This window comes from Lytechinus variegatus, chromosome 2 (genome assembly GCF_018143015.1).
Source record: "Lytechinus variegatus isolate NC3 chromosome 2, Lvar_3.0, whole genome shotgun sequence".
Taxonomy (NCBI): domain Eukaryota; kingdom Metazoa; phylum Echinodermata; class Echinoidea; order Temnopleuroida; family Toxopneustidae; genus Lytechinus; species Lytechinus variegatus.
In genome coordinates, this window is record NC_054741.1 from 47654658 (window position 1) to 47680881 (window position 26224).

Genomic DNA, 26224 nt, shown 5'->3' on the forward strand with positions numbered 1-26224 from the left:
AAAACATTTTTTTAAAAGCAGCACCAAAAGGGGTGTTTTGTGGTATTATTATGGTTATGTGTACATCACATTTGTATTGGTAATTTGCCAAAATAATAATTCCTACTTTACCTTTGATGAGATAGCGATGATGTCACCTTTATGCTTACTGGAACCTCCACAGCCAAATATTACAAGCAATTTACTTTTCACATATATTATTTCCAAGTAGTTTGATTGCTTTGGTGATTGGTTCATTCTCAAACAAAGCTTGTTAAACTATATAAAGCAATCATTATTTAAAAGTATTCTCTCAAATTCAATAAACCCAGCAGAAATTTGCATCTAAAATATGAGTCAGAACAATCAGGAATAGTCTCTCAGTTAGCATCCATTTATGTTGGAAAGTCAAATAATTTTTATAAAAAACTAAAGGAAAAATATAAAAATGTCAAAACGTCATTAAATATACAGTTACATGTACATGTACATGTATGTGTAAAAATTGCCTTCCAAATGTTCTGCATTGTACAATTAAAATTCTCTCTTCCACCAAAGACACAATCGCAACATTGAAATGTTGCTGTTTTGAAACATCAATGGATGTACTGTATGATAATAATCAAGCAAACTACATCTATGTAACAGCTCCATGCTACATGTATTTGAAAACAACAGACTGCTTTATATAATTTCCATATCAATAGGGATATCATTGCAACGATGACATCATAGTTTTGGCAAGCATACATGCACATGTGTAGCTGATTCTGTGTATACATGGACCGTAGCTCCATGCATGGACCATGGACACTGTCAAATGAGCAGTGTCATGGGATTGCACAATCATAACGTCAACAATGAAATCATTGGAAGTTTGTTCATCATCACGAAAAAAAACCATTTCCTCTGATTTTATCTAGTCTCCTGCTTTCTAAGGCAATTTTCCCAAACATACTATTAGGCCTAATGTTGCAAAGGTGTTGTCATGGCAAATTTGTTTCTTTGCCACCCTCCCCCCCCCCTCCAAAAAAAATCAATATTATAGATTTACGGGTTCAGGCATGTCTTTAATTTAATCGTCTTGAAAAATAATTACATAAAAATGAATGAATTAAGACTTGAACAAAAATAATGGAAATTGGAAATACATATGTATATATGTATGTGAAGCATTAGGCAAATCAATTCTTGGTTCGCTAATGACTTGCTCACAAAGAGCAAAATCATAATATTTGCTTTAAATTACATGTAGCTCAAATTTCCATTTTGTCTGAAATGTGAAATGTTTATATTGAGCTTTGATCAGTTCATATAAATGGCACCATGGAATACCATCACAAGCCAAAATTAGGCCTAGTGACTTCCTGACCGCCCTGGGAAACCAGGCATCTATTGGACGCAACGTTGATTCCAACGTTGCATCAGACACGTGTAAATACATACATGTACATGTATGTTGAGTCACTGTTGCCTTCCTATACTGTAAAGTAGGTCGTTGAGACAACAAAAGATTTCCCTAATATGATGCAATATGATGAAACACTGTACAGTCAGGAATGTACCCTTTGAGAAAAAAAGTGTTTAGAGGAACACTATCAATGGAAACAATAATATGCAGTTTCGCTTGACAGCTTCCAAAAGCTCCTGCAAAATCACCTTGAAAATATCCTTCACTCCTCCTCATAACGTGCATCCACATTTAATTTCATCTTCGAGATACAGTAGGCTGCAGAGCCCTCTGAAGATTATAGCAGATGAGATGATGATGAACAAAGACCTTATAATATATTACTAGACCGAAAGCTGCGCGCGCGTTCAGCACAAAACAAATGAGATTAGACTCCGCCTACCGCGATCATTTGAAGACAAAAATAAGCCCCCATTGACATTCATGAGCGTAAATATATTCATATTCCGCCCTTTTCATTGGCTAAGAGCGTCATTAATACGCGATTTCCCCGATTCTTTGTCATCGATACTAGTGGTATCGTGTTACAGAAGTAATTATTCATTTGACCTCATTACGTCATCTAATTTATTCATTCTGACCCCTAATCTGAAACTTTTCTTTCCACACAAAAATGGACCTACGAACACTCCGGTGAGTACGTATAAATTGATATAACCACATGAATTCAGTGGACTATTTACAAATTTCACACAGTATTTTGTGATCTCAGGTTATTTCTCTACCAAATTAGAGAGTTTGCTATCATTCTTCTGTTAAAGGAAAGCAGAATTTGGTCTTTGAAATTGAAGTTAGATTGTCATCGTCGCCCAGTGCAGCCTGTATGTTGCTTGCAGTGTTGCTGTTATGCCGCTGTGTTATTTTGTATGGGCTCCTAGCCGATTGGTCATCGAGAGAATTTCGGGCCGGTTTGGTTCATTTCCAATTAACAAGGACCAACCCATGATTGATTAAATCAAGAAGAATGAAGCTTCTTTTTGTATACTGTAACGTTAGATCTAGAGGGAGATCTGCATCTATCTTCAGTAGATCGAAACCCAGTCAGGAATAAACTGTGAAGTGGAGTGTGGATGAAGATATATTGCCTGTCATTGTGTCAATCCTCACTTTCAGTTTCAGATATCAAATTTATTTTGCATAACTTCAGGCTTCTGCATTGAGCTCCCATACTCATAGGCGGCGGAAGCGGGGGGGGGGGGGGACGTGTCCCCCCCCCCTAAATTTTAGGTGGGGGGACGGTCCCCCCTAAATTTTTTTTGCTACCCTTTTTTTTTTTGCTTGTCAATTTTTTTCCCTGCGTCCCCCCCTAAATTCACGTGGACCCCCATTGAAACGTGTGTTGTCCCCCCCTAAAATTTAGGTTGATTACCTTTTTTTTTTTTTTTTGCTTGTCAAAATTTTTTGGAGCACTTGTCCAATTTTTTACATGTGTCCATCCCAAAATTTCAGGTAGACACCCCCAAAATTGTTTTCCTTCCGCCGCCAATGTTAGCCCCCACCCATTTTAACTTATTGTTATTTATAAATAGGGTCTATAGTTAGACTCTGTCTTAGAAATAACTAGACCAAAAGCTTCAGTCTCTCTATTTTGGTTGTTCCGCTGAACTGTGTTGGCTCACTCACGAATAGTTAATGTCAGAAATTGTTGAATAAATCCCCAGAAACGACGGTTATTCCTGTAGAGGTCTATAAGAAATAATATGCTGCTCTGCATGTTTGTCTTATTATCAATAGGCTAGATCTAGATAGGCCTAACGTTAGATCTAATTTCTAACTTGGTTAGAAACCAGCAACTAGTGTTGCTTCTTATTATTTTAGACTTAGATCTACGGTACTTTACTTTTATTCATCGATGCTTTCTAATTCTAGGCCAACCTAATTCAAATCTAGTCATCTAAATTATACTTTCCCAACCCGCGACACTTACCCCAGGCCCAGGGCTTATGATCTAGGTCTGTAATTTAGGCCTAGATCTAGGTCTGGGCCTAAACGACTCCATTTACATGTACGAGTATGTCTGTCAGTGTCAGTGGACCAAGGACTAGGCCCTAGATCTAATCTTGGTCAATAATGACAATGAAGTTTAAACTTTTAGCCAGGAATAAAAGTCAGACATCAAATCCAAATAGGCCTAGATCTCAGTTTAGAACCAAAGCTTTACTTTCTAGGTCTAGATAGATCGAGAGTCCATCGTTACTATCTACATGTATAGTCTAGACCTACGAGTAATTTAGATACGTGAATGCTGTTGCACAGCTCTGAGTCTTGGACTAGATCTATACTTTCTTACAAATAGATCTAGACCCAGTGCATGAGATGAAATTATGTTAAAGTCAACTGAAATAAAAAGATGCAGATTTTTTTTTTTTGGGGGGGGGGCAGACATTTGAAAAAATTTAGAGAAACCTAAAATTCAGAAAGCGAGGGCCAGAAGTAACCAATATTACCTATGGCCGTTTTGTGCATTTTCTAAAATAAAATTGAAGGGTGTCATGCAATTCTTTTTTTGATGAAGGTTTTCACATTTCAGCTCTTACCCAAATCCCTCCCCTATACAAACGGCCATGAAAAATATCACTTCTTATTATTGTACTCTTTTCTTTCACAAACAGGTTGAGTTTGAAGAACAAGAAAAACAGGTTAAGTTTGAAGGACAAGAAAAACAGTATAGAGGTCTACCTATGTGGTTCAAGATGATGATCATAAGTGCATGCATCATTTTGCAGATTCTCATCCAGGTATTAAAGTTAAACTAACCCATTCAAAATTACAGATACATTTTATGCATTGAATGTTAACCATGTTTACATTAAATGAAAATAACCTGAGCCACAAAGAGGTAGGATCTGTACTGAACATACACTTCTTAAATATATAGGCTCTCGAGTCTAAAGTAGAACCAATGTCAAAAGATATGTACTTTGGGCAAATTTATAAAATTAGGTCATGTCCTTGATCTACTAGTAATTAAATTGCCTTTTTATTTCCTATTTGTTTATAAACAAAGCAATATTTATTTTTAATGAGTTATATTTTATAAAATTCATTTTATTCATTTTTTAGTGTGATATTCATATTTCATATTTGTAGATTTACGATTTTTTTTTGGTTTTACATTTTGTCTAATAGGATGATGCAGTTTGACAATTTCCATGGAGGTGATTGATGATGATAAATAATTGGTGAAGTAGGCCTAATAGAACAGTGCCTGGACCACAAAGAAAAACACAAACTACAGCAGTTATATGAGTGAGTGAGCTAGTTAGTGATTATTTTTGATAATGGAGGTTGTTCACATTTTTTTGGCAACAAATAGACCTGCCTTTGAAAAACCCATTTCAATTTTGTTTTTAGATTATAGTTATTGTCGTTTTTAATTACAGATCAAAATATTCTGTGCAACAAAACATATCAACTTTAATTCTGTCTATTCATATAATTTACATATGTTAATTTATATATTCATATTTACAAGAAATCTCTGTCATTTTTTCAAAGAGTACATGTAGTTAGAATGGAGAGTGGTATGTAAACTGCAGAGAACATGTTTAAGTGATATATATGCTTTATAGAAGTACAAGTTTATAATTAGTAGAAGTAAGATTTCCTATGGTATGTGTTGAAGAAACATATATATGCATAGTCTCACTTTTCTTAAAACATTTGTTTTATAAATCATGACAATTTAATTGATTTTCTTTCTCTATTTTTTTCAATCTGCAGGACTGGTGTAACAGATGTTTTCATTCAAGTAATCCAACTATTCAACATTGAAGACTTAGGAACCACGTGATGAAGATGGAAAAGGTTTTTTTTCCAAGTCCAATTTAAAAAAAAAATATTATCACAACCAAAATTCATGACGTATGAAATTTCTTATTGATTTTCATTAAAATTGGTTGCAAAGAGAGAAGCTATAAACATACAAATAGGAGCAGCGGATTGAAGTTGCTTGAAAGTGGGGGGGGGGCACAGGGAAAATGCTGTTTTATGTGAAATTTTTAAAAAGTTGCGAGCGAGCAAAATTTTGACATTTTAAAAACAAATATCCAATTTTGTGATAGATTTCCGAGTCGACAAAATGTTCAAAATGATATATTTCACCCTTTGCTTTCCTTTTTATTTTTTTTTCTTGGTCGTGATTTTTTTTTGGGGGGCAAGAGCATTGGCGGCGGAAAGCAAAAAATTTAGGGGGGTCCACCTGAATTTATCCACCTAAATCTTAGAAGGGACCACAACAATTTCCAGCAAAAAAAAAGGTTGTCAAAAACAATCTTAGGGGGGGCACAACAATTTTAAGGGGGGTCTACCTGAATTTAGGGGGGACGCAGGAAAAAAAATTGACGAGCAAAAAAAAAAGATTCTCAACAAAAAATTTAGGGGGACTGTCCCCCTCCTCAAATTTAGGGGGGACAGGTCCCCCTATCCCACCGCTTTGCAAGCCGCCGCCTATGGGCAAGAGTCCTTCAAGCCCCCCCCCCCCTCCATCTGTACGAAACTGCTTATATACCCCACTCACATGAATTATTAAACTTAATGCACACAGTATTTCCTTCAGAAGTATATCAAATATTGTTTTCTTGTTTCAAAGGGCACTCGTCATGGTGACCATAAAACAGATCCTTCTCAAGTGAAAGGGGCACAGAATAAATTCTTTAGGAGCACTTTTCTTGGGTAAAAGGGGGCAGTTATTCAAGTAAGGGCACTTTCAAGAAGGCGAGGGGGCACTTTTGGCTCTCAGATGGAAGGGCACAGAACACGTGGGGGGCATTTTGGGGTAAAAAAATGCATATAAGGAAGAGCACTAATTGGTATTACCTAAAACAGGTTCTCATCAGGTGAAAGGGACACAGTGCACGTTCGTGATGGGGCATTTTCTTGCATAAAAAGGCACTTTTCAGTGCTTCAAAAATTAGGGGGAATTGTGCCCCCCCCAGCATACAAACACAAATTTCTTTTAGTTCAAACTATTAACATACGCTTAAGAAAAAGGTAAAGCTTAATCCTCTGATAATTTCTGGATAATTAATAAAATTCACCACTAACCAGAGAATTCCTTCATGTCTTTCATTTGTGTTCATATAGTATTTGTACAGAGCTAACTGAATGAAAGGGATTTGGAATTGGCAAAATTCAAAATGAGACGGAGATCGAGAGAGGGAAAGAGTGATGAGAAGTGGGTTGAAAAGAGATGAGAAAGAAATGGAGGGGCACATAATTATGAAGAGATAATTTAGAGGGGGTGGTGAGAGAGCTGATGTTGGAAGTAGAAACAAAAGGGGTGGAAGAGAAATTAGGCGAGATTTTTGGAAACCAGGAGACAGATAACAAGTGGGAAAATTAGAAGGAAATATATGAAAAGTTAAGTAGCAAAAGGGGCTAGGGCCACTCCAAGAAAAATCTTTTTTTTTAATTCTCCCATATTGCAATATTCTTATGCGAAAATGGATTTTCATGATACCCTACCATTAGAAATTCAAAAATTGGGTATAAAAAAAATCTACTTATCTTCATATTTTTTTAAGATATTATTTTCCAGAAAAATTATGTATGGACCTAACCCCTTTTGAAAAAAGTGAATTTTCTTTTTTTAGTTCACTTTTTTTATGGGAATTTCAACTTTTTTATGGTATCATCTTATAGAGCTACTAAAAATCAATTAAGACATAAAAATCAAATTTGATTAAAAATGGACCTAACCCCTTTTAAAAGTGAGCTCTTCATATGTAGGAGAAAGGTGGCACAAAAGAACATGAGTGGGAAAATGATTAAATGGAAAAAAAAAACAGAGTAAGAAATGCTGGAGAATAAAGGGGACAGGAAACATATTGAGCATGATAAACTGGGGCCCGTTTCAATCATAATCAAGGTTCCCACGGTTATCACAATAATAGCGATGTTTAAATAGCTCAGTGTAATTCATTATGAAACGGACGCCAGAAGAAAGCAGGCACGGGGATCCATGAAGATTTTTATTTTTTTTACTTCTCCAATAATTTTAACAAGAAATTACTCTTTTAGTGGTGAAAGTTATTTTTTCAGTATTCATACTCAACCAGTGAAAATGAATACCATCATTGTAATAACCATGATTTGCCCCCACCCCCAATCCCACCTTTTTACCTAATCGTGACTTGATCTACTCTTTTCATCTTCCCTTCTAGAATTAGCATAGGCCTATAAGACGCAATACAAACATTGTTTTGTTTTTAAGTGATATCGCTTGTGATATCGATACTTTATAAAGCGCAACGTATCGTCTCAGATTTGCGCTTGCTTGATTCGCTGAATCCTTCGCGTCACGAGCGCGTAACAAAATGAATACATTAATGAATTTTCCAAGTTGACCTTTGTCATTGCGCTGATGTGCGTATTGTCTAATCGCGTACAAAACCACTGTTGACGGGGGAGCAGCGTACGAAATTAATATTAATGGGGGCTTATTTTAGCTTCTAATGGATTAAACAAAATGGCGGTAGCTTCGGGGGCCTGATGATGAACTTTGGAATATACTAATTTTTTTTTAACAGAAATTCTCAATCTCTTGTGATTTTTTCCTAGCTGAGTACTACATGTACAAATACAACATCGTCACATATTTTTTCCTTAATTTTTAAGGGTTTGTTATGATTTCTTAGTAGTTTATCCAATGGACATTCTAATAAAACCCTGAATGTAAGAAGCTCACTTTCTCCAGAAAATTCATGTTGTTTTGAGTAATATAGTCATTTATTTTTTCCATACATTTTTAAGGGTTTGTTACAAGTTAGTATGTACTCTGATCGTAATAAAAACCTGAATGAAAAAAAAGCCCACTTTCCCCAGAAAATCAATGTTATTTTGAGTAATATAGTCATTAATTTCCCTTCAACTTTTAGCGTTTATTATAATTCAGACTGTTGTAATAAAGACCTGCATGCAAACAGCTCACTTTCACCATAAAATGAATGTTACTTTTTTCTACTTGAGAGTATCAATTATTATGATAAACATAAACACCTACATGTACAAATCAAAAGAATCAAAATGTTGTATTAATAAACCAAAACCATACTGCATGTAAACATGTTACATGTTATTTCAATAGACACCGAGGTTTAAAAGTTTGTTGTCTGGTCTGTAATTTAATCATTATGCAATTCCTTGATTCAGTTCAATTCACATCATACATCTTCAAACTTATTCATCTAAATTCTAATACAATTTTTTAAACCATGCAGGTGAGTGGCATTGATAGGCGCTTGACACTGACTTACTTTAAAAGGTAAACACTTGAGATTCCCTTATCACATCAATAACCTTTATTATGTATATCCCCAAAGTGAACTTTCAACCAATTATACAGTCTATGAAACACAATACAACTTCATACATGTACATACCAGTATCAGTGATTTTTATGAAAACAACAATGTTGTACAAAGAAATGCTAGCTCCTGTTAGGTTGATTGGGAAATATTCCAAAAAGTTCTGCAACTACCGGAGCACTACACAAACTCGTAGAAAAAATACCACAGGAAAATTTATACTACTCAACTACATGTACATGTAGTTCTGGGGAGGGTGGGTCATACGTATAACAAAGAAAATACATACATTTATTATGAACTTTGGTATGTGCATAAATGTACTGAGTGACAGATTGAGGGATGGGCAAAGTATTAAAGGAGAATGAAACCATTGGAACAAGATAGCTTGTGTGAAAACAGAAAAATCAAAGAAACAGATCAACAAAAGTTTGAGAAAAATCGGACAAATAATGAGAAAGTTATGAGCATTTGAATATTGCGATCACTAATGCTATGGAGATAGCAAATTGGCAATGCGACAAAGATGTGTGATGTCACTTGTGAACAACTCTCCCCATTACTTTAGTATATATTTCGCTTGAATTGCCTCTTTTATCACATCTATCCATAGATCATGTGTTCTTTCTACATGAGGGCATGTAATACATATTTTTTAAGAATACATCATGGATAAAGAGTTTGTATCATCATAAGAAAAAGTAGAGACATTTTGAGGGTATTTTATAGTCCACCAAAGGGAAAGTTGTTCATCAGTGACATCACACATCCTTGTCGCATTGCCAATGGGAGGATCTCCATGGCATTAGTGATTGCAATATTCAAATGCTCATAACTTTCTCATTATTTGTCCGATTTTTATCAAACTTTCTTTATTCTTATTCTTTGATTTTTCTGCTTCTACACAAGCCTATTTGTTCCAAAGGTTTCATTCCCCTTTAAGTATGATATATACAACTAAATGTACAGTGAAAGCTATGAGTCAAAATCTCACAACATTGTGAGTCATGGCCGTGGATGCTATGTTGAGAATATTTTTCTACTTTTTCTAGTTCAGACAAGTTAAAATTGATAGGCTTATCATTATTCCTTAAATTTGTAGATTCATTATATACCAACATGCTAACATAAATTTCACTCACCTTGAAATGATGTAGAGACACCACATTTTCATGATGTAACTCCTGCATTGAAAGAGAGAAAAAAAACATCAGATTTGTAAACAATAGTACATGTAACAACTGTTCAGTCTCTTCTGGTTGATCAACATACAACGTTACCTCAAGATACAATGATTCATTATGACTCAAACAATCATTGCAAATTTAATATAATTAAAAAAAAAACCTGTCCAAGCTCATGGAAGCGTATCATGTATTTGACATGCATAAATTTGCATGTCAAATTTCATAAATTTTAAAGCATGTGAGCAAATGTGCTGATAATTTGAATACAAGCGGATGAACCCCCATTTTTTAATGTTTACACCTCTTAAGTATACACGCACCGTCCTCTACATGTATAACATGGATTTTGACTGAGTAATAGACGCCTAAACTCAATCTTGTAATCTCGTGAGGTCTAAAATCGCCCAATTATTTTGATAAAGTACTAGTAATTCACAAGAATTTTCAATTGGGTGAACTTCAAAGCTTGATAGCAAAAAATCAAGCACATGAACCCATCTTGTTTTTTTTTACATAGGCCTACATGCGTTTGGAATATTTAGGTGTAAAATTTTGTGACATGACAAGAACATTCCTAAAAATAATCTTGGCATCACTTTATTTCTTAAGTTACCTGTACTTTATTTTACATGTATATTTGAGTCACACCAAATGGAATTGTATGCATTATAAGACAAGTTCACTTTTCTAGCTCATACTTTTTAATTACAAATTAAGTATTTAAAAAAAATGAAAAAGACATATTAATAAAAAATTTACACACAGAAGATTTTGCTTTTGACATCGTGTGTTTTACTATTTTAAGCAGTGATTAGTAATTAAAAGGTAGACATTGATACAATAATTTCAATTTTTAAAAGAAAATTGACTAGATAGTCAAAATAAATTAGTGAAAAGGTATAAAATACTCATAAATTAACTATTTTTCTCAAACTTACTTTAAATAGATTTTAGTTAAGTCAGATAGAAAGGGGATGTCAGGTGCCAATAATTTTGGCACTTTGAAAAACTCGGCTCTGCTGAAAATTTAGGTGCCAAGTTGTCCAATATCAGACACTGTTGACATATGTTTGTATTAAATGCAAAATTATTGCTTTTTTTCTATGATGTTAATTGATTGTTTTTAGTATTTACTTGATTTTATATACATGTACCTTCAATATTTCAATCTCCTTCTCAGGGAAAGTCTGTGATTTAGACAGGTTCTTCTTGTTGATACACTTGATGGCAACTGTAAGGTCGGGTCTCTGTTCAAATTAACAATAAAATCAGAGTAAAATGTATATTGGATAATGCATCTTAATATCATAGATAAAACTCATATTAATCTGCAGAATAAAAAAAAGAGTTCCTTTTGTGACAGCCACCGTAAACCCAACCCTAAATTTAATTTGAACTCATTATTTTTTTCACTTTGTGTTGCTGTCGCAAAAGGAACTCTTCCCGAAAAAGATGCAAAACCTCACCATTCCTGGTGAGAATTCATAAAATGTATGCATTGATAAGCACAGATGTTGGGAGTGGTAGCTAATCGTAAAATTGTTTGACATTAGGTCTTAACCAATGAAAAATTCATGAAATATTTTATTTTACAAATTCTTTAAATTCTAGAGTATTACCCCGTACTAGACGAAAAGCTTCTGTCTCTGTTTTGTTGGTTGTTCCGCTGAATGGCCAATTTGGCCATATGTTTATGCATTAAGTTCGGATAAAACAGGGGAGTGAAGTTGCGCGACATCTGAAGTAAGCCACAGTTTTTCCCCCTTTTAAGTTTATTTTTCCCCATTCTAATGCATTTCAGGCCAGACCGGAATATTAATATTTATTTTGGTACAGTTCTTTTTATATACATGTGTATTTTTAAAGACAAAAATCGATGAGCCCCGTCAGGAGGATTTTGCATTGTCAACCCCCTAATTGTGGCTGCACGATAGCGAGCCGTCTGTGTATGAGGAGACATTTTTTTAATAAAAAATGTTTAAAAACTCCTCGAAACAGATACAGATTTACATGTGTAGGATTTATATCCCAAGACTCTAGCAATAATAAATTGGGTCAATTTCTTTAGGATTGTATCTGAATTCATGAAAATAGAAACAAAACTCAGGATAGATAACAATGATCGATATTTTAATAATTTGTACCCAAGCAACAGACCTGAGTTGGCTCCCTCCTTGCAAAGTTTGAGAAAATAAAAATGAATTCGTTGCCTGGCCTTGGCTTCCAAGGAAAAAAAAATATCATAAACTTAAGTACTGATTAGTTAAAAATAAAGGCTGTGTTTGATATAGAGTTGCATGTAAAAAAATTAAAACATTAACAGAACACAAGCCTAAGAATAAGTTCAATTAATTTCACAACCCCAACCCAATTCCCAAAGACAAGTTCAATTTTTCAGCTCAATTAATTTCACTTCAAAGTTCAAGCACACTTGTTTTTACCTTCTTCTCCCTTCCTTTGAAAACAATCGCGAAAGCTCCATGCCCAATTATATCCTTCTTATTGTACTCGTACTCATCAACGTGCTCCATGGCCTTCAAGTCAAGATAGCATCATTCTGAACATGATCGAAACAGCAATTTCTGGTGGCTTTCCGAGCTACATGTAGATCATGGTTTCCCAGCCAGTGAGAACCGTTTTGTTATTGTTCTTGATGCATCGCATCCGCGCTGAGTGCGCTCCCTCCGAATCGACCAAAACAAAGCAGCCCGCTGATTTTCCCTGCTCGGATGATGAAATCAAACGGTCAATTTCTCAAGTTCCACCTCTCTCGCAAAGAATGTGGGAATTGGGATGTTAGCATGATCACTCCAAACTGTGAAAATAGCTCAAATAGTGAGAGAATGCATGGTTCTTCGCTATCAATTCCTTTCGCAATACCGGTATTTCAGAAAGAAAAGTCCTGTCGGGTGCAGGATCGGTCAAATTCGCGGTGTCCTTTCTTATTATGGAAATGCGCGTTCACACTTGGCGACCAATATGCAATTAAATAGACTACTGCTGAACCTAGCGGCAATTTCTCACACTACACAAGAGCAGAGCTTCACAAGAGAGCTAGGTATTTTATAAATGAATAAACCGATTACAAAACCATTCTTCTATGCATGTCATGAAACTTTAATATTTCATTTTGAGGGTTCCACTGATTATACAGTGCGTATCAAAAAAAAGTTTACACTTTGAAAAAGCCCTGGGAATTAAAAAATATACAAGATGTAGGTATTTTTTTCACATATAATTATGGGTTTGGGTCTCATCTATCCAATGAAGGTAAAAGTTTTGACAGAATGTTACACTTGAGTGAGCACTGTCCATTTTTGTAAAGCTCGCAGAAATCTGTTTGCGCAGAAATGCTTGTTTTCACGCTGTGTCAAGGGGAAAGGGCGAAATCAAACTTACCCTGCAAAGCATTTCTCATAAATTTCCCTAGCACTTTTAGCCAATTGAAATCAAACGGATACATTCAAGCATTTTGTAACAATTTTGCCGCCCAAATTTGAAATTTCAACACTTAGTAAGCACAACCTTTACCCTTTTTGTGCCAGCTGGATCTGAGGACATAACTGAATCTGAACAAAAGTTTATATCAGACATCTCCAGCATTTTTCACTAAGTTTTTATCATTTAAAGTTGGTTTACATTTCATTTTCATTTAATACTTGTTTCTCCACACTTTTCCCAAGCTTGGCAATGATTAACAAAATGAAAATCAAGCCTAAGCCATGTAAGCCATTTCATGTAAATCACAGCTCAGTGTAAAGCAAATATCGTCACGATGGACTCGGTGTGTGGGGGAGTGGATGGGGCGCAATGCACTCTTCGAAGTGTTTCGGGCAAGGAAACAAGTTTAAAAAGGTAAAAGATATCTTCATATCAATTTTACTTGCTAATTTCCACGTGTTCTTCATGATTAAGGTCTACTTTTATTCGCATAACTATTTCAAAGTTCTGCGCAAATCATTTTTCACCAACTTTTCAAAAGTAAGTGGTGCTCACTCAAGCGGAAATATTTTTCGACAGTTATATCGTCATTCGCTTAAATGGATCTGTACCAATGCTAAAATGTGGAATAATCGTCAGGATATTACAAATATATAATTTTACGGGATTTTTTCTAAGTGTAAACTTTTTTTTGATACGCACTGTAGATCAGTGCTAATATATAAATTTTATTTTGAATTTGAATTGTATTACCATTACAATCAACATATAACGGCACCACCCAACCGTGGCATACAGATAGGGGGGGCTTGCTTGCCCGTCCCCCCCCCCCCCCCGACATAGAAAAAAAACAAAAAATCCATAACATTGGATTTTTGTACTTTAAAGTGTCAAATGTTTTGCTCGCTCTCTCAAAATTTGTGTTGATAAATTTTGCCCTATATGCCATATTTCTCCCCCTCGTGGGGGGGGGGTCATAACGCCACTATCACCACCGGAATGCCCTCCGGTGGGGGGATGCTCTGCCATTTTTCAGAGAGGATAACATGACAATAGGGTCAAATGTTTTGTTAAGATTTAATCCGTTTTATTCACAGCCTAATGTTTAACCCCGTCATCGTGTTGCATTCGGGTTGCATTTTTTTCCCCTCTCTTACTTGCCTGATCTTTTTCACCTCTTATCCTTAACTCCTATCCCATTTACTGCTTTCTCCTATCATTATCCAATATACATCTTCGGCATCTTCTTCCCTACGTTTGATCTCTTAACTAGTTCTTAAGAATCTTAACCCTCTTATCTAGGCAGAATAATATGATTGGCGAGGTGTATATCACAGCTTCTTTCTCTTATCATTCCATCTTGGTTGTAGAAAAAGTTCGGATGTGCATTTTGATGTGTGTGTAGTGAAATTATATAATGCGAGGATGAGTCTCAAGCTGAAAATTTTGGCATTCCAACCTAAAAACAGGACATTCTAATAACTTTTTGTAATCATGAACAGAAGAGGTATATAACTATACAATTGATACGAGCGCGAAGCGCGAGCGGAAACAAAATTTAGATTTCATACCTAAAACGGGACATTCTATATATTTTGTAAATCAGGAAATTGAGAATTGGTACTTGGTTATCTTACCACATTAATAATGTGAGCGCGAAGGGCAAGCCGAAAATTGTTGATATCCTGATCTAAAACTTGATGATTTAAGCACGTTTTAAATAAATAAAGAAGCTGCGCATCTGAATTAACATGTGTGTGTGTGTGTTAAGATTTATACCCAGAATCTTGGCATTCTAAATACACGTACATTTTTTATTATCATGAAACCAATAATGAGAACACGAAGAGCGAGCTGAAAAATCTTGATATTCCGATCTGAAAAAGGTTGAATTTAAACACTATTTCAAACACTAGAAAAATTCTGAAAGGGGGGGTCCTAAAAAAAAGTCGTTCATTTTCATTACAGTTCTGTCATTTATCATATACCTACCAGATTTCCAGGGGTACTGCCTATGGAGAATAACACACGCAGCACCCTCAAAGAATTTTTGGGAGTGCTTCAGCATCCTCGCTTCCCAGTGCCATGATTCCAAGTAGAAATAAGAAATGTAAATTATGCACAGAAATATAGAAGAAAACTTGTGGGTTATAGGGGGTTTGATCTTTTCTTTTTCTTTTTGCTTGTCAATTTTTTACACAGACGAAATTCCCCTCATTTGTGTGTAATAACTTTTTTTTTGGGGGGGGGGCGGTTAGCCTGATTATAAGTTATACTAATGAATACCAAAGTGGGGGATTTTTTAAAGGAAAGAGGGGATGATTTGATATCATCGGAATAGAATACTTTCTCAAGGCAAGTTAGTCGACAAGAAAAATAAGTATTGATTCTAAAAAGTACAAGTATCAAATAAATGAGAATGGCATTGCAATGCATATAGTTAACTGCTGATTTTGTAGAATATAATGACTTCATGGCCACTTAGGTTCAATCATTGCAATAAATTTGGATCACAATAAAATATAATCTCCTATAAGATCCAAACAGCGGTATTTGCAATATTATCAAAATTTATTTGGGAAGATCCAGATTAGATCCCTGGTAATCTCGAATCTAAAGTTAGGGGCACTAGCGTACCTACGGGGGGGGGGGGGCAGTCTGCCCCCCCCCCCTGACGAGCTTGAATTTTTTTTTTTTGCTTGTCAATTTTTGTTTTCTGGTACGACGATTGAAGACCATTTTCATTGAAGGCCTTTTTTTTTTGCTTGTCAATTTTTTTTCTGGTACGATTGAAGACCTTCTTTATTGAAGGCCTTTTTTTTGCTTGTCAAATTTTTCGGCGGACAGTTTTGCCCCCCCCCCCTGTGGAAAATCCTAGGTACGCTAATGGGTAGGGGCCTAGGCCGAGGAGTACTTATTTTAACAAAAAATATCAAAGGAAAAACAAGTTTTCACTCCAAAAATGAAATTGGTAAACAAAGCACCCCAAGAAAATCTTCCTTGAGCCACGTCTAAGGTGAGAGGTCTCACTACGTATTGAGGCGTGCTTTCCTAAAATGGCTGGGATTAAAAAAATTCTGAAATATATTCCATTCCCAAGGATACATTACTCAACCGAACATGTAAACTTTGGGTGACGCCCCTACCCCACTCACTCCCCCTTCCCCTATTGCTTCAAAGGCAGAAGACGTCTGCCTTTGAAGCAATAGAGAAATAGAAGTAAACTTTCATTATCGTGGGATAGCCCAAGTGGATTATGATTTTCTGACCCCTGTCACCACATCTTTTGTGAAAAGTAATGATACATGCTATCTTAAATTGCAAACTCTATGTACATGACTGTGAGAAATGGAAAATTTAGCTCGTCCAAGGGAAAGTGAGATGACCACAAGCAGGGACTTCGATCCTGAATTGGGTGGCAACGGGTTAAAAAAAAACGTATATGCAAAAAAAAAATCACGCAAAGCCTACTGAAATCGACAATTTTTTAAATTTATAATCGTATTTTTATACCAAGTTTGATGTTTTTAAAGGGCGTTTCCAACGTTTTTCAAAACATAATTTTGCATTGCACGAATTTTCAAGTTGTTTTATCCCCCATGATCGACACCTCTGTAAACCACAATCACAAGGCAAATTTTCATTGACATAATATAAAAAATCCCTTCCACGCTGTGCGTGCTTGGCAACCGAATGGTTTCAAATTCCCCCATAACCTGATGCACACACAAATTCAGATGTTTGATGGTCGAGATTTCGTTAAAATTTCGTTGCGGTTTTTTTTATATTTTCATCTAAGAGACACCATAGAAAAGAATTTTACCGGCTAAGACTACGGAAGTCTTATTGGTCCACTAGTAGGAGCCAAACGCAACTGAGAAAATGTTTGATAACAGTGCAATGTTATGAGATCAGGCAAGTATTCCGTGATGACCAGCTGATCAGGAATCTACCATTCTTTAGAGGGGAATACAGGCAGTGAAATATACTTATTGCCATATACACTTCTATATGTATACTTTTAAAATATGAAAAATTATTTAGAATTTGTTTGATTTTGAAAAAAAAAACATTACATAAAATTTCATCATTCAAACATTAGGAGTATTGGATATTTTATTAACAATAGTACCCCCAAATAATAATGGATGTTTACAATCAATCAGCAAGGAACGTGACGTCATTTGTTTTGGTTAGCGAGCTCTCTTTCACACGCCCTGTATGGCCAGTTGTTCTGAAGACACAAACTATATTTTTACTCCTGAGCACTAGCGTACCTAAGGGGGGGGGGGTGACGAGTCACAACTCATGCAAGGGACGTACCCCTGCCTCCCCCCCTGACGAGTCACAACTGATCCCTGACGAGCCCCAAGTGGCCCCCTCTTTTGAACTTGAAGACCTTTTTTTTTCTGGTACGAAATCCCTTTGTGGTTGAAGACCCCCCTTTTTTTGCTTGTGTAATTTTTTGGCGGATGAATTTGCCCCCCCCTTTGGAAAATCCTGGGTACGCCACTGCTCCTGAGTAAAATTATCACCAATCATGCACTCATTGAAATATACAAAAAAAATATTGGGGAGACGAAAGAATAAGTTTGCAAGAGTAATCTCCATCATCCTTAGTATTGAATTTGTTTGGACGAATTGTGGAACTATCGATCAACTGTTTCACACATATATAGTATAGTTGCTAATAGTTTTATTGCAAATGAAATTTGAGCATCTGCGTAAATTCTTTGTTTAGATATCACTATACGTATAGCCGTTGAGCGGATCGAACCAATTGCAACCGAGACATGAAACTGTTTGGTCTATAATATATGCCTATCTCTCAAGAGTCACTACCATTACATTCTGTTCGTCTGGATATTGTAGACCAGCTAGTATGACATTTACAAATTTTGAATATGGACCGAGCAACGTATTCCTCAAAAATACTGGCCGATATCCCAAATACATTCACTATCACGATAATCACTATTAAGATATAATTTTCATAATCCAAGTGGTCTCTTTTCGGTCTTACCATGATCAAACTAAATGCCACCCTTGACAAAATCTATACAGTCTGATCCTAATATAATAATAAAGTTCTGAAATAGTATTTTTAAGGGAGGTCCAACCCACCAAGATGCAATTCAGAGCAAAAAGCACAGGCCACAAGCCTAATCAAATATTTTAGTTCATTTCCATCAGTAATGTTTGCTCCCTTCCCATCCCCCCAATGAGGTGCAGATATTTTGGCAGTGGATCAAGAAAAGAAATCAATGACAGCCAAAAATTATTCAGCTGAATAAAAAAAGGTTCAATTATGCAACAGTATAAATAAATGATAAATCTTGAAATGATAATAACAATGACAATAAAAAGATTCATCCAGGAACAGATCACGGATTTTTCAAGAGGGTGCATTTTTGTTTATAGAAAATGACAAGAACCCCCCCCCCCCCCAGTTCTTCACTCCTGAATGATTTTGGTTCAGGTCACGATAAATTTGACAAGAAGAAAAAGTCTTCACTTGCGTATATATTCACGATATTATGCACTACAATTTTTTATGAATCTCAAGGGGGGGGGGGGAGAGAGGGGGGGGGGAGGAGAGGGGGGGGGCAGATGTGCCTCAATCTGGATCTCCAATACTCATCATACATCTCTCTTTTGATTATGAATTTTAGTGGCGTAATGAGTCACACAAAATTTTGAGGGACGAGATATGACTTATCGGGCAAAAAATTCAACATTTTGATTTTACATCCAATTTTGTGATAGATTTTGACAAAATATTAAGAAAATGATGTCATATTTTAACCCTTCTCTCATGTCTTTCTTTCCATTTCTTTCATTTTTTATAAATGGTCGTGTAAAATTTGGGTGAGGGCAAGCACCCCAGCCCCCTATCTGTACACCACTGATGTGAATTTGTTTATCCTAGTAGAGTACAGGCCTAGTACCCATGCAGAGATCGGCAATATTAAAGGGATGTTCAGGGCTGGAAATATTGATACCTAAATAAATCGAGTAGAATTTACCAAGCAAATGCTGAAAATTTCATGAAAATCGGATAACAAATAATAACGAAGGTATTGAATTTTTGAAGATTTGCATTATTCTGGTGAAACAGTAAGGGTTCTAGGCATATCTTCATGAATATTCATTGGGGGGGGGGGGCTGATGATGTCAAATCCCCACTTTCCCTTTCCTTATGTTATACGTAAAATCATAATTGTTTCCTTTTTTCATAAATGTGTATAAAATGATGACTCCATTAGTAATAAATAAGTTGCAGCAAGAAATAACTAATGTACTTAATCAGTTGTCAATCCGGTCGTTTTAGTCCTTGGTAGGGAAAATTTTGAACTTAATTTCATATAATAAAATACAAAAGAACAAGTGGGCATATGACATCATCAGCCCACCTATAATGCATATTTATGAAGACATGCTTAGAACTGTTTCACCAGAATAATACAAGGCTTAAAAATTAAAGAACTCTGTTATTTGTTATCCGAGATTTTCAGCATTTTGCTTTGTAAATTTTACTCTATTTATTGAGATATAAAATGTTTTCAGCCCGGATCATCCCTTTAATGTGTAGGTGGGCGAATGAGAAGTAATATAACAATTTTTTTATTGTGAGGACTAGTTTTGAGGTGGTAAATTCGGGGACGCCGTGGCGACAGAGTAAGTTGTTTTCGGGGGTACAGGTCCGAGGACACTCCTGTGGTTTCATCAACATTTCGAAAAAATAATTGGTTTCTTTTTAGTTTGCATTTCCATAATTTGGCAAATACGAAGTTATATTTCCAATCTCCATACCAGATTTCATTGCAATATTATGGCACTGAATTTCATTTCTCTATTTTATTTCCATTCAAACATAATACAAAGTAATATACAAAGATACAAAATTATGAACGTACTGACATTAAAAAACAAGCAGCATGGAAATAAGGGGAGTCCACTAAAATCATTATGAGAATAAATCGTCTCTCCAAGTTAATAAATACGACGCCCTCTTTGCCTGATCACCTTGTGTTTACTTCTGTCAGTTCTCAATTAATAGAAGAAAGAGAAATATGTCTCTAAAATAGGAAAAGTTTGATATAATAATGATAATAGTAAACAAAATGATAGAAATAATGATGATGATAATAACAACAACAATAATTACATATTAATATACATTTTTTCATCTCTTTCATGAAAAGTGGGTGATATATTCCTAATATCCCCGGGTTTTAGGCAGGTGGCACGAACGTTGTCCAGTTTTTGTTTTGAATAGTTTTTGCATTGTGATTTATAACATGATTTCATCTTCAGAAAGTACATGATCACACCGTATAGGAGTATCCCAGGATTTAAAACTTTATGAAAAGTCCAGAGGTGTTCTAGACCCGGTCGATTCATTAGGGATGTCAGGTGTCGGCTTCAAGTTTTTTGTTGTTGTTGGGGGAGGGGGGTTATTGTCCAAGGGAAAAATCATCATCTTGGGATTATTTCCCTCGGAGGTTTTTGGTTTAGTTAAGGTTTATTAAAAAAATATATATATTTAAAACAAAAAACAAAAATTGTTCAATATGTCTAGTTTTTATGAATATTTTTATATTTTTTAAAAGAAATATTTGTATTCTTGTTTTGTTATTTTTATTTGTGTGTGTGTGGGGGAGGGGAGGGGGTAATCGTAGGGGATAGGGTAGTAATGGGGGGGGGGGGTAACTGTTCACACGGGGTGAGATATATGAAGTTAGGGAGAATTATTTGGATATGTATGGGTGTTAATATCCCTGAGGATAATTGTTCTGGGTGGAGGGGGTTGTTTTCCTGGGGAGGAGAGTTGACCAGTGATATTCTTCCTATAGGTGGTAATTGTCCTGGGATATAACAGGGGGTGATTGTCCTGGGGGAAGTTAATTTGTTAAAGGGTTGGTTGTCCTGGGGTCGGGCCTGGGTGCATGGTCGCGGGGTAGTCTGGAACTAGTTATCCGAGGGTGTATTGGGTGAGTGTCTTGGGGATAATTGTCCAGGGGGTATTCCGGAGGGTTGTTGTCTGGGGGCGGGGCGCTTGTCCTAGAATCCTGACAGCTGCACTTGTTTTGGCTATGTCAATTTTTTAAAATAAATAACCAGAACAAACGGCTATTTTTGGCTATCCACTACTCAGAATTTTCAATGATTTTGACAGTCTCATGAAATTGAAAATGCACATTTCTTAAAATTCCTTTTGATGTACGTAAGTGGGGGGGGGGGGGTGCGGAGCAATTTGGGAAATTCATATCACGCGAAGACAAATTCGATTAGCACTATAATGATATTAGCAAGTAAGTGACGTGTGAAGAGTACAATCGGCTCTTGCAATACTGAAGTGCGAGCACGTACATGTACATACCGTACCGGTACGCGGTAGTTGAACTAGCACAGCTAGCTCTAAACTGCATAATATTTTTTTCACGTAATTTCGCAAGGATTTTGAGAAAGGTTGCGAAACCACGTGGTGATGGAATGTAACTAATTTGGACCAAAAAGCGAACACAATTCAAAATATTTTGTTCGTTGTAGTACACGGTAAGAATTTGTCAAAATATGCTTGTTCCATCTATCTGTAATTGACTTCATGTTATTGTAATATTAAGATGTTTTAAGGTTCGAGATCGTGAATGTTTCCGAACGACTACCGCGTATTCGGAACCGTGGTGACTGAGACTGAGGGAGTGAGAGACTCGCTGAGCTGAGTGAGGCTTTGTCGACTTGATTGCCGATTGCTTTGGTTGTTTGGGAGTGGGACTGGGCCGGGACTGTGTGTAGTCTGAGCCTGTGCTGGGAAGCTGGCCCTGGGTCTGGCTTTGTCTTTCGCATGTATTTGTGGTATGAATGTGCCTGGGTTTCGTGCATAGCGCAGATTAATTAATGTGATTTGCCTGCAGCAGCTCACAGTTTGCAACTTTGGAACTCGGAATTATCCAATCAAGTTCACCGTCCCGAAGTTCGGGTAGGCAGTAGAGGCGCACGGCCAATATTGGAGACTGTCTCCAATGTGGGAGATTATCTCCAATATCAGAGACTTTTGTGAAGAATTTGGGTATCCAATTTCAGAGACAGTCTCCAGTTTTGGAGACCAATTTCCTTTGTTTACATTTGCGGCAAAAGGATTACCTTGGCGGCAAATAAAAATGTGATAAGCAGATTCCTCATGAAAAATTACCCCTTTTCACCGTCTACTTTAAAAATTCACCGTCTACTTTTGTTTTGATAAGGATTTTTGTTGTCAATCACACACAAAACAAATGGGCTTCTGACCTCAGACAAAATTTTGGGTGGAAAAAATCATGTTTTTGTTGGTGTTGTTTCTTTTGTCCTTTTGCAAAGCAAGTCTCCAATGTGGGAGATTGTCTCCCCTATTGGAGAGAGTCTCCCATATTGGCCGTGCGCCTCTACTGGTAGGTGGAGCGTAGTGTAGGGGTAGTGAAGTGGAGTGGAGCCTGCGCGAACTTCGCCTGGGGTATGCGTGAAAGAGTAGGCGCAGTTTCCATAGGAATGATATGAATCTAATTTACGAGAGAAAAAGAGGAATGAAAAAGTTAAAATTTCATACAACAGTTGTTCATATCAAGAAATCCGATACTCGATAGGAAATGGCTTGAGTTCTACAAATATCCACTGTCAAACATCGAATCGCTTGCCGGAGCTTTTATTACTTTCAAACTTGTGTGTTTGTTTCCATTCTTTGTGCAGAGCTAAAATCATGAAAAAAAGAAGGGAATTCCTCATCTTAACAATAACATTGCGTATTTAGGTATGTTTCTCGCTCATGCGCATCTGAACAAAAATCTGTATTTTTTATTTTTGTACACAATTGACATAACTAGATGACCGCTTTATGCCAGACCCATCTAGAAAAATGGCTCTGGTGAGTTAGAGGTTTGAAAAGGAATTTTTCCATGATTTAAAAAGGATATTTTCAGCAAAATATGGACCATTTTGATTCTCTTAAATAAAAATCAAATCAGAATAAATAGAGCTTTTGTATCAAAAGTTTCTTCATTTTTCTGCTCTTGAATAATGGTGTTGATTTGTAATGATGTTGAGTGAGACTCATTTATGCTTACTGGTTAGGCCTACTGCTTTCACTGAGTTCATTATTTCTATTCTTTTTCTAGTTTTTGATACACCACTGGCTGCTCACGGATGGCTGCCCACAGGAGCATATATACTCTATGCTATGTATTTCACTTCATATGCATGCGTCGTACCGGGCCGGGGGCTGAAAAGATAGTCCTAGGCCTACATGTATATCCAAACGTTGTCTTTGTACTGTATGCACCAGATTTCATAATTGAGAAAAAAAAAACTTGCATCTGTAATTTCTTTTTCCTCTTTTTTTTTTTGGGGGGGGGAGGAGCTAATCACTGGCATTCCTGAATAGTCACCACATTAACATTTTCCAAGGTTGGCCCTACAATTTATAGATTACCAACTCATATACTTTATAGACCCAACATTGAGTGAATACGAGACTGCAGGAGCATTTCATTAATCGATTTGTAAATGCTTTTTCAATGGAAACCAGGAAAACTAACTTTAAACGCTACCAAAATCCTTTTACACATCATTGGCCAAGGGTAAAGTTATCAGTAAGAATAATTGACAAGTTGGTTCATGAAATGCTCCCTTGGTGGTTTGCTAAGGGCAAACATTCATTTTAGATTCTTAGTATGACTAATGTTGAGAGCTGGGATAGGAGGAAACCGAAGAGTCATTTTCTTCTCGTCCTTATTATGTGTCACATCCATTTTTCACTCCCTAGAGGCAGTGGCATTGAGGTTGCCCTCGAATAAATCAACTCAAAATTATTTTTCGTTGTGGACAAATAGACTATTCCTACCTACCATTAAAATTTTTGTTTTTGAATAACTTACCTCCTGTATTGCTGAAGATTATTGCAGATATTATTACTGTTGTGCAGGTGGACTACTAAAGCAGGTTTCCTCCTTTCCTATTAAAATAGCGCAGAAATTTCTTTCCTTTCACAAAACAGAACATAATAATAATAATAGGCATTTATATAGCGCCATCTATCTAGAAATATTCTATTCCGAGGCTCGTTATTATTACTCCGGCTTTAGATCGAGCTGCCTCTCAGCGCTCATGCATCCAAGGAATTAATCCTGCCGGGTACCCATTCACCTCACCTGGGTCGAGTGCAGCACAATGTGGATACATTTCTTGCTGAAGGAAATTACGCCATGGCTGGGATTCGAACCCACAACCCTCTGTTTCAAAGTCAGAAGACTTATCCACTGGGCCACAACGCTCCACTATCAATTATGACCGCTCTTCACAATAATTTTATGTCAGCAGGTAGCATTGGACTTGAGTATGCCACTCACCTGAGCAGGCTTATTGATGTTTAAGGCCCGTCACATCGTTCCGTGCAAGCCTTGCGGGCGAATTGCAGTGATTGTCGCAACTCACCTGCAACAAAGTTAGCATGTTCATTGTTCAATACTGTTCTGCTTGCAAAATCAGACTGCGTGCGCTTCTGCTTGTGAGGTGCGGGCGAGATACTGCCAATGTTGGTGACCTGCGGGCGACATGTGGGTAACAAAAATAGTTACCCACAAGTCATACGCTTGCACGAAACGAAGTGACAGAGCCTTTACATGTACTGTAGGTAGGCATAGACGCATTTATTTATTAATTTCACAAATTCCAATGAAGATCAACTTGTATTTAATAGGTAATCTTCATTTTATATATTTCATTCCTTTTCAAATATAGCATTCCTTTCTCATGTTCTCAAGTTTTCATCATTAGGAAGAGGATCTTGTTGCATGCACGTTCCCTGGATATCCTGAGCAAAACGAGGCATTTCCTGCCATTTCTCAAACTCTGTTAGTCTTTTATTGTGCCAACATGGTGAGAAAGGAAGACCGATTTAGCTCAAAAGCATCCTACCTTTAGGAAATGCAAATGTATTTGCAAATATTCAAGGTAGCAATTTTGAATGAAGATTATTATTTTTTATTATTGTTCAGATTCCTAGAGCCCACTTTTTGCTTGTGAATATCGATGGACCTACATGTACCAGTAGGTTTATGGGTTTTCCCAAAGGCCATGGAGATGGTTGCTTTGGGTGCCCACTTCAACTGTTTTGCTCTCGTTAAAGAAAAAAAATTGCACGTCCATCTTGAGGGCTTTTTGCGAGGGCCAATTATGATTTGTTATAAAAAACGATTTAGACGAGCCATCAATTTCAACTTCATACCTCTGAAAGTTGAATCTTGAAAATTTTATCAGTGCTATTGTTTAGATACCTGTATATTTGGTGGGTCTTCACAGGACCATTCTGTTCTCCAATTAAGGCCTGGTCACACCGCCCGAGCGTTGTTGGAGCGGTCGTAGAGCGGAGAGAAAAAAATTCATCACCGCTCGCTACCGTTTACCATTTTCGATTTCGATTGTTTTTTTTTTTCGGCTTTTTCCCCAGTTTTGTGAGCGAAATTCGACCTCTCTCCTTCCTGCTCCACGACCGCTCCAACAACGCTCGGGCGGTGTGACCAGGCCATTATTTGTATATTGATTATACCTACAGGTTCAAATCTGCATGTAGGCCCTTACATGTATACTATTGGGAGATTGTAAGTAGAAAATTTCAGATTATTGGATTGTTGAATTCATGAACCCAAAGTATTATTCCTTAGTAATTCATAATGATGCATTCAAAAGAGTTTCATTTATAGTTGGTAAAGAATTTTTTTCTTTCACATAGTCTCTGTTTTATACTAGTCCTGAAAATGTGACATGTGATTTGCATATGATTTTATTTGTGAGTTCTGCATTGAATG

At 36.4% G+C, this 26224-nt stretch overlaps 2 protein-coding genes across 3 annotated transcripts in view; one reads left to right on the forward strand and one right to left on the reverse strand.

The window, feature by feature from the left end:
* The window catches only part of LOC121408201 (serine/threonine-protein kinase unc-51-like), a 47493-nt gene extending 34592 nt beyond the window's left edge, over positions 1–12901 (reverse strand). For both annotated transcript variants that reach the window (XM_041599584.1, XM_041599582.1), the window contains exons 1-3: positions 12386–12901; positions 11099–11191; positions 9900–9941 (exon numbers count right to left, since the gene is read on the reverse strand). In XM_041599584.1, coding sequence (XP_041455518.1) covers positions 9900–9941; positions 11099–11191; positions 12386–12475 — 225 coding nt within the window. In that variant the 5' untranslated portion in view covers positions 12476–12901. The remainder of the gene's footprint in view (positions 1–9899; positions 9942–11098; positions 11192–12385) is intronic.
* An 8901-nt stretch (positions 12902–21802) lies between these two features.
* The window catches only part of LOC121408202 (A-kinase anchor protein 1, mitochondrial-like), a 45232-nt gene continuing 40810 nt past the window's right edge, over positions 21803–26224 (forward strand). The window contains exon 1 of the mRNA XM_041599585.1: positions 21803–21944. The gene's annotated coding sequence lies outside the window, so the exon portion shown is untranslated. The remainder of the gene's footprint in view (positions 21945–26224) is intronic.